This window comes from Argentina silus (assembly GCF_951799395.1).
Source record: "Argentina silus genome assembly, chromosome: X".
Classification (NCBI taxonomy): domain Eukaryota; kingdom Metazoa; phylum Chordata; class Actinopteri; order Argentiniformes; family Argentinidae; genus Argentina; species Argentina silus.
In genome coordinates, this window is record NC_139653.1 from 10,580,414 (window position 1) to 10,594,758 (window position 14,345).

General features: G+C 43.4%; 1 protein-coding gene across 1 annotated transcript; it reads right to left on the minus strand.

Moving 5' to 3' along the window:
- Positions 1–861: 861 nt before the first annotated feature.
- Positions 862–13,354, minus strand: fbln7 (fibulin 7; the record flags this gene model as incomplete). Its single annotated transcript, XM_083695507.1, has 8 exons — positions 862–2,313; positions 3,504–3,642; positions 4,200–4,337; positions 4,991–5,128; positions 7,216–7,341; positions 9,392–9,568; positions 11,746–11,908; positions 13,277–13,354. 8 exons carry the CDS (start codon positions 13,352–13,354, stop codon positions 1,941–1,943), a joined length of 1,332 nt encoding a protein of 443 aa, XP_083551633.1. The 3' UTR covers positions 862–1,940.
- Between the last annotated feature and the right edge of the window lie 991 nt (positions 13,355–14,345).

The window sequence follows — 14,345 nt, forward strand, 5'->3', positions numbered from 1 at the left end:
TGGAGATTATTATTTTCTCTTGTTTGTGTGCGAAAGGGACAGAGCCTGGAAATGCTACAGGTGTCATGTAACTTGTGGTACTGTAGCTATCCAGTATTTCAAAGAAAGGGCTAATTCAATCTGTCTCTCTGACATTGTGATAACATGAAAATGTTGCATACAACCACATATATAAGACAGTAATAAACTCTGTGTTCCCTTGACTCTGAAGAATGCAAATGTATCATTATTATCAGCCAAATGGCATAGTTATGTAGCCCAAAGCTCTTCAACTGTCCCCCAATATCTTACTGCTGTGAACTTCTAAAAACATGTGTGCATCAAACGGCCACAAGCTTCTAACTAATGTAGCAAACTGAGTGAATACAGGCAATTTACTAATAATTACAGAAGAAAGTCTTGAGTTTGCCATTAGAGTGCATTGTTATTTTGAGCCTGTGCGATCAGGGTACGTGTTTCACTCTCCACCCCCCTGTCCTGGAAACTTGCGGTTCTTTTGATCTCCTTTATTGCAATTTAAACCCTGGGACGGAGATGGGAGAGGAGAAAGACAGAGAGAGCGCATGTGGTAAACATTACGACCTTCTCTCTCTCCGACAAATATATAATTGAAAAACACATTGAGGTATATCTTTAATTTCCTGATGGTTATTAAAAATGAAAACATCTCTGACCTGACATTCCTTTAGTTCTAATACTGAACATGCTTTGACCTCTATTTTGGTTGGTACAAAATGTACTACAGGGCCATACAAGTAAACAGATACATTATCCTGTGATCAAGTTTTCTTTTGCAATCAAATTGAACATGATGATCATAAAGTCATTTCCCATTCCACATCTATTACCATACCTTTAGCATGAATTGTTTGACACAGTTTTGTTACATATGGGATGACGTGATGTGAGGGTGGGGGCAGTGTGTGGGTTAGTAATGAATCTGCACCATGTAATAACCATGAGGGAAAGGTCTCGCTGGGTAGGTCCTGATGACTCCAGCCCCATAAATCAGGTAATACTAGCACTTATGTAAGTGTAGGACTAACTTTATTTCACTTCAGAGGACACAGTTATGTGCAATAGTAGAGACTAATTAAAACATTAGATGTCAGATACATTGTACACTGCATTAGCAAGGCTGCCAAGTCACCAATTTTATGACGTAATTACATAACATCTCAATAAGCAACTGAATATGAGTATAGTAGAAATAAGTCCAAGTACAGTATTGCTGATATTTGTAAATATCTACCTCTAAAAATCTACCTTAGTTCTAAGAGTGTGTCCTAATCACAAAGCAAGCCAGTAAAAAACAGGTTTACCAGATGTACTTTAAAATAAGCACACTGCATGTATCACTATGTAAAAGCAACCACAATATATTCAGATAAATTAGAGCCATGGGAGTAATGTTCTACAGGGATTCATGACTCTTCACGTTAACAGATAAAGCAATGGCAGTGCACATTCATGAGAAGAACCTTGGGTCAACAGGGAAACCCTAGGGCCCACTCCTGAGCCAATCAAAAAGACAAATTTAAGGGACAAAAAACAGAACAATATTACCATTCCCCCTCTGTCAGTTTTGTAATTCACTCTACTTCATGTACTCACTCAACCATCAATCAGTCACTTAAACCTACTAACTCACTCATACACTTTGTATAGTCACCATCCAAACAATTCAGTGGTCTCATATTGCCATATCTGCTTGACCCTTATATTCAAGGAAGCTCTTGTATAACTGATTGCTTTCTCTTCCTCTGTGTTGGTTTTCAGCTTTCTGAAACATGGGCACAAAAGAGAACCAGGCCAGTGTTTGACCTCTCAGACACATGGGCATGTGATAACGGACGATGAGGATACTCATACGCTGGGTGTGGATTGTTTGCTCTCCTCTCTCTGTCCGTCTCACGTGTTCCTCCTTTGGTGGAGCGTCCTTAGAAGTTATAGGGTGAGATGAGAACATTTACCTTGGCCACGTGTTTGGCCTGGAAGGCGCGGTCTGTGTACTCAGACATGTCCACATCCACACTGATGTCCTGTGGCCCGCGGAGGGCCTGCACCAGGATCAGCTCACCCGTCTGCCTGTCTGAACGCTGCATGACAAAGATCCCCCTGGAGTTTCCCCCGACGATGCCAAAGCGCAGGCTGTCAGGGCCAGGGCGACCAGGGGCAGAGGCGGTGGCCATGCGGAACAGAGTGGCTGGTGTCTGGAGATTGGAGGGCAGGGACAGGTAGTGGAAGGATACAGTCTTAGGGGCCAAGTGGCAGGAACGACTCTCCATAGGGCAGGGATTCCTCTCACATTGACTGTGGGACAGCAAAACAGAGGAAGTGAGGGCTCTGAGGCCAACATGACTTAATAACACTGACACGAGAGACACAATGATCCAACAAGTTGTGTAATGTTCAGATAAAATCCTAAATGAGGGAAGAGGGTTTTAATGTGGTTCAAAATACACATGACTCAGTGCTTACTCACTATAAAATCGCATGTGTTACAGAAACACCCGCTATATAAATTGGTTACATAATTTGTCTGAGAAAGTCTGTCTTCCTGGGAAAATAAATGAAAACCAAAGCGTACATAATTCTTCTTTAGGCTTGTGATTTAGAGGGCGATACACCCCCTCCCCTAACACCCCCCCCCCCCCCCCCACACACACACACACACATCTGTAGGACCAGGATCAGGAACACATACTGTGAGATCACATGCTGTCTCTCTTTCTTTCTTTCTTTCTCTCTCTCTCACTCTCTCTCCCCTTCCCTATCTCCCTCCCTCTGCTTATTCCATCTCTTTAAACTCCTCTCTCTCCCACATTGACTCTACTGGCAGTCCTTCAGTATTTCACCACATTGATGGTTCAGTAGGAGTAGACAGGGCTACTTTTCATACCTTTATTGCCTTTAAATGAGGCAATTTGTGAGGGGTTGGCAAACACAGTTTAAGACTGAAGCCAAGACTGCTTGGAAGTAATGGTGGTTGTGTGATCATATGGCCAGGATACTGAACAGCTGGCTCTAGAATTAGAATATGTAGAACTACTCTTGAAAGTTTGATAGTTGTTCAAACAATGTGACAACATTTGTGTTTTATTTTCTCAGTTTTTATGAATTCTTCCTTTAAAGTGCATTGTATTGCATCTGTGTATGAAATGTGCTATATACTGTACTGCAAGTTTGATTTGATTTTCATGTTAATGTTATGTATGTTCTGTCATTGTCCTCCCATATTTGTATTTTTTATTTTCTATTTTCATATTCTTGTTAAGTGCTTTTAGTCCATGATAAAGCGCTATACACATTTAATATATTATTATTGTTAATATTAACATGGAAATCTGAGTTTAACTTAAGAGACAGATGAACAGATGTACGCATGCACGCACGCATGCACCCATGCACGCACAAACACACAAACGCACGCACACACGCACAAACACAAACACACACGTACACAACCACCACCACCACCACCACAAGGGGTGTCAACTTACAAGGGAGAAGTCTTGACATAACTGATGTTGCCATGGGAGCGGGGACACTCTGGGCTAACACACTGGAAGCCTCCCCCTGTGTTGATGCAGGTTGTCCCACGAGTGCAGTTGTGCTGCTGGGTCAGACACTCATCCACATCTGGAGTACAAAACAGTGGAGGCATGTGAGAGAGAGAGAGAGAGAGAGAGAGAGAGAGAGAGAGAGAGAGAAAGAAAGGAAGAAAAAGAGAGGGAGAGATGTCCAGCTTCTACCCGCCTGACCGGCACCCTGCTTCCTGGTTACCACAGTCAGGCCGGACAGGGGTCTATCATATGATTGTTTATTTGGTTCTTCAGTTTAGTCTCCCCCAAACACCTCGTGTCCTGGACATTCCTTCTGCTGGGAAATGGTGAGGTAATTCGTTCCACTGGCTAGCAGGGTGAGCTTCAGAGGAGCAAATGAAACTGGGGACCATGGCCAGGACTGATGGACACAGCTACAGAAATACCACCAGATGGAGCAAGCTTTTTATACCTTCTTCTCTTCTTCCCTTTATTCTCTCATTCCACCTTTATTTATCCCTGGAAGCTGTAATGGGATGACCTAATGGGTTGTGCAAAGTAAATCATGGCCCTCCCGGTAGCTGCAAACCCAGCCAGAACCATGGCAAGGCCCTGTGAATGAGTCTTTGTCCTCCGTCCCCTCCTGTCACTCACCTTCACAGCTTCGCCCGTCTGGTAGCAACTTGTAGCCGCTGGGGCAGGAGCAGTGGTAAGAGCCTGGGACGTTCACACACTCATGGACACACAGCTTCCCCCCCTGGTCCAGCTTGTACACCTCACATTCGTTCACATCTGCACAGAGAGGGAGAGAGAAACACATGCACATATGTGTGCCACACACACCAGTCACATGATCAGACACGTGGCCTTCATCAAGCTACAGGGGAGTAGAGAGAGACAAAGAGAGGGAGAGGGAAAGAGTGAAGATTTGAAGAAAAGGAGTAGTGCATATGGAAATATGTTGTGGACAGATGTGAAGTTATGGAGATAGAGAAGAATAGATACAGTATTATAAAGAGGGGGAGGTGTAAGGAAGCGGGTGAAGGGGTGAGATTCCCTCTGTCTGGCTGGGGCTGTCTGGACCAGATGTTTAATGGCTATGATGTTTAATGGCTATTAATGGGTATCAGAGACCTTGACATCCCTGGAACAACATGGAGCAGCACAGGAGAGGGATGAGAGATGTCCTCTAGATGACTACATAAACTAAGGCACCATACAGCCATGTTAAAGACCGATGTTATGAACCTCTGTTTATAAAAGAATTTCAAGCATCTGTCTCCTGGTTACAGTGCCTAACTCTGGTTGAGTGTCAACAAGGCTTCATATTAATGACACAAAAGCAGCTAGCCAGCACAAAATCAGCTCTAGATGCCTAAACTCTAGAAGCTCTCACACTCCTCTCATCGGTATGAAATGTAGATGTTGGACTGGCACTGGCTCACCCTGGCAAATGCTGTTGTCGGAGGTGCCACTCATGTGGAAGCCTGCGTCACAGCTACAGTGTTGAGCTCGGTCCACCTTGGCACAGCGAGGCCTCCGGCTGAACGCTGGGTCGTTCATGACACTCCACTCAGGCGGTGCTGAACGTGAAAGGAAAGGCGAGAGAGGGAGCTTAGCCTTCACCCTGCGGCCCGATGAGGGCCTGTGAACCACTGGACAATAAAAGCACGCACACACACACACACACAGAACAAGAACAACACATGGACATATTGTACACATATCAACGACTTGACAACATGTTGACAGACACATACATACACACACACAGACATACATACATACATACATACATACATACATACATACATACATACATACATACACACATACATACACACATACATACATACACACAGACATACATACATACATACATACATACATACATACATACACACATACATACATACATACATACACACATACATACACACATACATACACACATACATACATACATACACAGACACATACATACACAGACATACATACATACATACATACATACATACATACATACATACATACATACATACATACATACATACATACATACACACATACATACATACATACACACATACATACATACATACACACATACATACATACATACACAGACACATACATACACAGACATACATACATACATACATACATACATACATACACACACACATACATACACAGACACATACATACACAGACATATATATACAGACATACATACATACATACATACATACACACATACATACACACATACATACATACATACATACACAGACACATACATACACAGACATATATACACAGACATACATACATACATACATACATACATACATACATAGACAGACATACATACACAGACATAAATACAGACATACATACACAGACATAGACTGCCTTCAGTAAGTATTCACCCCCTGGACTTTTTCCACAATTTGTTGTGTTACAACCTGGCTTTAAAATAGCAGGGCTGTGCGAAGCCCACAGATCGCTTCGCTCACCGGCCCTGCAGCCCACAGACCGACCAGCCCTTCCACCTGCCTATGGCCCACAGACCGACCAGCCCTTCCACCTGCCTATGGCCCACAGATCCACCGGCCCATCCACCTGCCTATGGCCCACAGATCCACCGGCCCATCCACCTGCCTATGGCCCACAGATCCACCGGCCCATCCACCTGCCTATGGCCCACAGATCCACCGGCCCATCCACCTGCCTATGGCCCACAGATCCACCGGCCCATCCACAGGCCCACCAGGAATTCTTCTGGTGCTCCAGATGGCCAGCCAGCTACTGCCGAGTAGCCAAAAGGAATCCCTTAATGAAGGAAAATCTATTTCACATCATAACTGTGTTTGCAACAATGTATTCAAGTGATACGGCTGGAAATGTGTTTATTTGGTTTTACTACAAAGCATTTTTGTGCAAATACAGCACATGCAATGCAGTTTCCACAATCCCTTGTGTGAAGAATAATCATGTTATGGGTATGCTTGTCACCGGCAAGGAGTTGGTAGTGATAGCTTAATGTAATTGATTCCTATGCAAATCAGATACCACACAAATAACAAAGACATTCATTCTGAAATCACATTAACTATTATCCTTGCACTCAATTCAACTTAATGAGTAAAAGAAAAAGAAATGTTTACATTTGAGCTAATTTCAGGAGTGTCATAGCAAGGGGGGTGAATACTTCTTCACTCAAGACATTCAAGGTTTTCATTTGAATAAATTTATAAACATTTCTAAAAATAATTTTCACCTTGAAACTATGGGGTATTTTGTGTAGATCAGTGACAAAAAAAAATCTAAATTAAATAGATTTTTAAGTCCAGTTGTAATACAGCTAAATGTGGAAAAAGTCCAGGGGGTGAATACTTACTGAATGCACTGTACAAACACAGACATACACAGAGATACCAACAAAGACCAAAGTGCACACACTGTATCTACAACAAAACATCCTAACACATATGGTACACAATGAGATAGTCTCAAATGGCTGGACATGGGTGCTGCAGAATAAACATAAAGAGTATTATATGTACAACATCTGTAGATAAACAAGACAAAGAATAAGTTGAAGGCCAATAAATTCTGCAGAGCCTTATGAGCCACAGTACAGGATTGTGGTTCCTGTGGTACTGACCCGTCTGGGTTTGGTGCTGGCAGTGAGACCCACTCCAGCTCTGGGGACAGGTGCACTTGTATTGGTTGACGCCCTCCACACACGTACCTCCATTTTGGCAGGGGTTACTGGTACACTCACTTACATCTGCAGAAATAGGTGAGAGTTGTCACGACAACAACTGGGGCTACTGTGACTAGCTAAGAGTTAACAGGTGCTGACATCCTTACAGGTTTTACTACATGTCTAAATGTCTCACACCATCTCACTTCTGTTGCACTAGCACCGCTATGTCCTCCACCCAATGCATGGGTATTTACTGGTATTACTGTAAATAGCTTTAATTGCCGGTTTGATGGGGACAGGGGATGGGCATTAGTATGGGGCAAGGGATGGGCAGGGCAGGGTGAAATGCTTACCACATGCGGCAGCAAGCTGTGAGGGGTGGAGCACTGTTTTGGTGGTATGTCTTCAGTAAATACCCATTAATTCACCTGCAAGTGGTTAGCTTTTATATCATACTTTACTATCACAGTATTCTGACTGTTCTGCACAATTTGGCCTACGGAGGATTTTTGATTAACATGGTCAGATAAGTGATGACAAAATGAGTGCTAGGTAACTATGCACCATTTTCATACTGAACCAGCAACTAAATTATTCTGTTCAAAATGTTGTAGTGCCTGTACCCAGTGCAAGTCTAGGACCAGTGGAACAGAAATAACTCATGGGTTAACAGACATTCCTATAACTGCTCTAAGCTTGTTTAGTTTTTTATGCTTTGGAAGAAAATCGACAAAAAGCTGCCTGCGACCCCGGCCCATTGTTTTTGTACTGGGTTCTGTAGCCTAGACGTATGTAAAGACTGATGGAGGAGGGGAAGAAGGAGAGCACCCTGGCTGAGTTTCTCTGAGGGTACTGGCCGACTCTACTCCTAATCCTGCACGTGTTTATTTGCCTTCCCCGGGGGCCACCACAAGAGCATTTACAGATGTAAAGGCCGACTTCACTCTCCTGGAAACTCCTTGCGACATCTATGTTTTTCATCCACTCTCAATAGTGCTTTTTAAAGCAAAGCTCTACATTTAGACCTCTTCTACCTCCCCTTAGAAACATCCACAGGGATTATATTGTGCCGGGTAGCCTTTTCCTGGTCATTTTTAAACATTGCAGTCTCTTTTACATAGACTTGAGCACACATGAACTCACTGTATCACTTGGAATGTCAACTAGTTCCAGTAGCGACGGCTATGGGAGCCATCAATAGCATGCTTAGCATACTTGTGTGCTATCAGACCATGGGCCTGGTATAATGAAATGTGTGTGTGGACTTAACCCCAGCCTTCTGGGACCCCTGACAAAGGGACCAAGGAGAAACATGAGCAGAGGGCTGGTTATCTTACAGTAGCTCTGCCAATCCTGGTTATGGGGAATAGAAACACAGAGGGGAGGGAAGGCACCCCACAGTGGAATGCAGTACAGGTGTTTTTCTGTGTTTTTGAGACATTTAATGCCACTTTAACGAGGGCTACATTCAGTGTGGCTTGGAGCCGCAGCCAGCCTGAAGAATGGCCCTTTTCTTTGCTTGCCTTATCTGTTTGTGTGAGGAGCCCCTTTCACTGGCTGTTGTGCTATGGGCTGCTCTCCCTTTCAGCCTGGCTTTCAGGGGCTGCTCAGCCAAGGTCACCCTGAATGGGGAGTGGGTTTTCTCCACGAGCAGCCGAATAATGTGACCCAGCAGCCCTGCTCCAGGCATTCCACCAATTCAAACAGAGGTGGTGGTGGATACAGGGTGGGGTGATGAGGACAGAGTAGGGGGGAGAGTCAGTATTTTTCTTAATCCTAATATAGAACCACTACTCAAATGACAGTCAGCTTCTGTTTCCTTTTTCATTCTTAGGTTGCTCCAATTGTTAGTGAAGTAGCATTAATAAACATAGCATGACAAACATTTTAGATATTGCAGCATAACCAACAGTTATTTCGATGTAAAATGTCCATTTCATCCAATTGTTAAAATCCATTTGGAAGCCACAAAAACTGGGGATTTAGACATTGGGGTATGTGCCTGAAGAAATTATGTAATTTGTGACAATGCACATAAACCTCTTTGAGAAACAAATACATTTAAAGTCAACAAAAGAGCAAAAGCAAACGAGCCAGGTGGGTTGTAGGTGAGAGTTTGGGGGGGCAGTACCTTTGCAGATGGTGTTGATACCACTCCAGCTGCTGTTCTCTTGGCACACGCGTGTCCCAGGGCCAACAACGTGGTAACCCTGGGAGCAAGTGAAATGGACCTCATGACCCACAAAATACTTTGAGCCAAACTTTCTTCCATGGGCAGGAGCTTCCAGGGGGGGGCAGGTGGAGGGAGCTGTGAGAGAGAGAAAGTGGGAGGGAGAATTGTCACATGCAGAGTCAGTCACCCAACATCCTCTGGTATTCTCTGCCTTAGGACATGCATGTGTCACTGGATACTGGAGAGACTTCATGGGAAAAGACTGACGGAATGCCTCATTTAATCCAGCAGATTACTGGTGATTCTGTTGCGGGGGGAATAATACCAGTGTGAGAACTGAGAGGAACGGTAGAATAAAATGGAACACTAAATAAATTACATTTTTTACTGACAAAAAGAAATACACACATTGAGGAAAAATACATTAGGAATAACAAAAAGGTACAGAATTGAGAATCAAAGTGCAAATAGAATGAGGTCTCTGACAGAGTGAGCAAAAGTGAAAATGAAAAGGTAGCTACTGACTTCAAGTACAGTATAGGCTTTGCTTTGGAGAGACACACCCCATCTATTGCATAATACTTCCTAAGAACAATTTGGAAAAGATTGCAGTAATATTCTGAACAAAAATACACAAAACCAGAAACACGAGATGAAAGATTCTTAAAGTAATTGCAAGCACATGGCTAGTTTCCTTATAAGTTTCTTTTATGGAAACAAAGCATTTCCAACTATTGTTCACATTCATATACACAAACATTGACCAATGAATCAGTGGTGGAGTGTTCTAATCTCAGGTCAAATTAGAGCAAAGATACAGTGGTAAATTGCTTTGACAAGCATACAACCGTTAGAAGACAAACAATTTCCACATTGACCCACACACATTTCCTGAGGTTTAAATAGTAACGTATCAACAGCACTTGTCCCTTTCCTTTTTTCATTGGTCTATTAAGGGTGAGAAATCAATTTGGCTCCTCCTATTGTTAATTTAGAATACCAAGAGGAAATGTTGATCCCATCAAAGCACATTTTGCTTTCAGGTCACTCACTGTAACAATGAAGACAAACATCATTCGCTCACAAGTAGGCGAACTCAACACTACATTCCTAAGAAACCATGACGGTAAACCACACTCTCCTCTTTAACCTCTAACACTCCCCACCTTACCCTCTGGCCAGGATGTTTTCCTCTCTCTACTATGTAGACACTTCCTCTCTCCACAACAGACCTGATGCAGACCTGACCCAAGCCTACTTTTATCTCTTTAATGAGAGCTTTGAAGTAAAGTTTTATGAGGTACTCATGGTGTGCTCCATAGGGCCACTCTAATTACACCAGAAACAATGAGAGCAGTCAGGTACATATTATATGATAATAAAACAGAATAGCACTGAATAGTTGATACCAAATACACTAATATCAAATCTTGAAAATGTACCATAATATTTGTTGGGACAATTACAATATCAGGCATGGTAGAGTATGGTAGACAGGTGGTTGGCATGGTAGAGAGGTGGTTGGCATGGTAGAGAGGTGGTTGGCATGGTAGACAGGTGGTTGGCATGGTAGACAGGTGGTTGGCATGGTAGACAGGTGGTTGGCATGGTAGAGAGGTGGTTGGCATGGTAGAGAGGTGGTTGGCATGGTAGACAGGTGGTTGGCATGGTAGAGAGGTGGTTGGCATGGTAGAGAGGTGGTTGGCATGGTAGACAGGTGGTTGGCATGGTAGACAGGTGGTTGGCATGGTAGACAGGTGGTTGGCATGGTAGACAGGTGGTTGGCATGGTAGAGAGGTGGTTGGCATGGTAGACAGGTGGTTGGCATGGTAGAGAGGTGGTTGGCATGGTAGAGAGGTGGTTGGCATGGTAAAGAGGTGGTTGGCATGGTAGAGAGGTGGTTGGCATGGTAGACAGGTGGTTGGCATGGTAGACAGGTGGTTGGCATGGTAGACAGGTGGTTGGCATGGTAGAGAGGTGGTTGGCATGGTAAAGAGGTGGTTGGTATGGTAGACAGGTGGTTGGCATGGTAGACAGGTGGTTGGCATGGTAGAGAGGTGGTTGGCATGGTAAAGAGGTGGTTGGCATGGTAGACAGGTGGTTGGCATGGTAGACAGGTGGTTGGCATGGTAGAGAGGTGGTTGGCATGGTAGACAGGTGGTTGGCATGGTAGACAGGTGGTTGGCATGGTAGACAGGTGGTTGGCATGGTAGACAGGTGGTTGGCATGGTAGACAGGTGGTTGGCATGGTAGACAGGTGGTTGGGGGTGAAGAATTATTCTGTGTATAAGTGTTATGCTCAGTTTACTTACCAGCAGACTGGTCTGCCTGGGGAAGCTTTGAAACAGAGTTCTGCAGATTTGCCAGTTTAGACTTCATGATCCGGAGGCCCTCTGTGAACCTCAGCTCTTGGCCCTTCAGAAATTTCTCCATTTGACGGAGAACCCCAACTACCTGGTGCTTGTCCATGCAATTCTGTCAACAAGCAAGCACATAAGTATGGTCAAAGATGAAAAGATGGTTTTCAGACAACCACATGCAATACTGGTATCTTTTTTAATTGAAGAATGTAAATAAACAGATTATTGTGTAGAAAATGTGAAATATGATAGCATTGCACCCAGAGAATAATCAAACGTGAATATGACTTCCAATAAACTGACAGTACATGCAATCATCAGATTTCACAAGTGGCAAGTAACAGGTAAGATTTATAAAGTGGAGCTGTGGTATATGATGTCATCCAATGCTAAATCCAAATGTCTGGTGGGTTGTTGCATGTTGGCTGTGTTACACATACTGACATTAGCTCAGTGTTAACTAGCGTCTCTCTAATCATTTCAGGTGTCTGGGCTCAACCAGGTATGACAATCTTATTATTGTGTTATAACTCTGTTACAATGACAATTCCTGTCATATAATACCTTCTTCAACCCTTGCATATCCACAGCTGTCTCTAGTAGCCCTCGTGGCACTCACCTGAAGAAGCATGTGAGAGGCCTCACCATGCACTTCTCTGTCTGTCTGTCTGTCTGTCTGTCTGTCTGTCTGTCTGTCTGTCTGTCTGTCTGTCTGTCTCTCTCTCCACTTACTGCTGCAGTAGCAGACGGCAGCTGGACAAAAGCTGTTTGGCAGATGTCTGGGAGACCTCTGTCCAAAACGCTGGTCCAAGATTGTATATTTTGCATGGCAGGAAGACACTGCCTTATTGGATAACAAATCCTGAATGGACCGGCTTTGTATTCAACATTGCCTGGATGCCATGAACAGCTAGGCTACTTGAGAGCAACTGACAGATAAGCCATTCCAATGTTTCTTAGAGAACATTGAAATGGCCGCTAATCCTTTTAGACAAGTTCAATAATCACAAGCCCATAGAAAAATGCATTGCCTTATATTCTTGAAATTACATCAATAGGTTTCACCTACACAACAGTGAGGTGCACTGCCTACGAGCAGGCCTATGCTTTATTAAGAATTATAATGTGCTTTTGACATCCTTTAGGCAAAGGGAAATGCCATCAGCTTAGTATGGGACACATTAGTCAACTAAACCACTTTAACAGTTATGCTCCAGGATACAATGACAAAACATACCTTATGGTATGTCACCAAATCTCTCTTTGAGAGTCACCTGTCATGTTCTGCATAGTCACATACTTAGACTATAAACTTTACAAAAAGTTAGTAGCTACAGAGCTGCAAGACCGATGTGGTGTAATAGGCCCCTATATGTTTTTTTGTTAATAGAAAATAATCACATTTTCCTTAATATAAAATTGACGCTGCGATATAGTCTAATAACCACGCATTTTGAGATGTTAAGGATTATAGCCAACTAACCTGTGCGCCACCATGGCAATTATGGATTGTTGACATACACAGCAAAAGCAAACAGCTGCGTAGAGCCGACAGAACCATAACTGTAAGTCCAGCTGAGTATCTGTGTAGTATCCGAGTTTTCAACAACAGCAAAAAACTAAACTTCTACAAGTGTTTAATGAAAAGAAAACCAATGAGCTGTATTCTAAAATCCGACACCCCTCGGTAGCGTTTGCGCAATTGGTGGATTCAGCGATGGAGCGAGGATGCTCATCAGGTGCGTGTGGAACAGCAGTGGTTGCTGTCACGTGTCCGCGCGGATGGGAGACTTACATTTGCCACCATACGACTCTCAAACTTTCAAAAGCAATGGATGTAATACTCGCTCCCACCGACACCCCAATCGCGTTGAATTAGCTTATTTTCTCCCCAATGTCCTTTTCTTCTCAATCGCCTGTGTCCCCATTCCTAGACTGACTAGGCAACCGTCTGGGAGTTGATGGGGTGGAACAAAAACATTGTCATGTGCGTTATGGGTGTAGGCCTATGAACAAAGAATTAATTAGTTTAGTCTATTTTTTTGTGTGATCGCCTGTGGTCAGCAGGACATTGAAGTGAAATGCTAGTATGGTTGATATTAAAACCTAACTGTTTAAACATTGATTACAGACGCATATTTTAGTCCAAATTCAACTCGGCTATCTAACCTATCCGACATTGAAAACTGTTCCATCATCGTGCAAATACATACTGAGTTATAAAAACTAAATACATGATTCTTGCCAATGGAGTGTACAAAAATGCAAACTTGAAATAACAAACACCGAATGTAAAAAGCTCAATGTATTGATAAGCCTAATGTGAAGTATGCCACTTTCATTCAAAGTGTGGGTTTCATTGTTATAGGAGCCATTCAGTAGGTGTTATGGGATGTCACACCGGTGTCAGTATAGTGTTAGGTGTTGGAGCGACACGCACTGGCGGTAGGTAGAACATGCGCGTCAGTACGACACGCCCCTGTCTCTCTCTCTCTCTCTCTCACACACACACACACACACACACACACACACACACACACACACACACACAC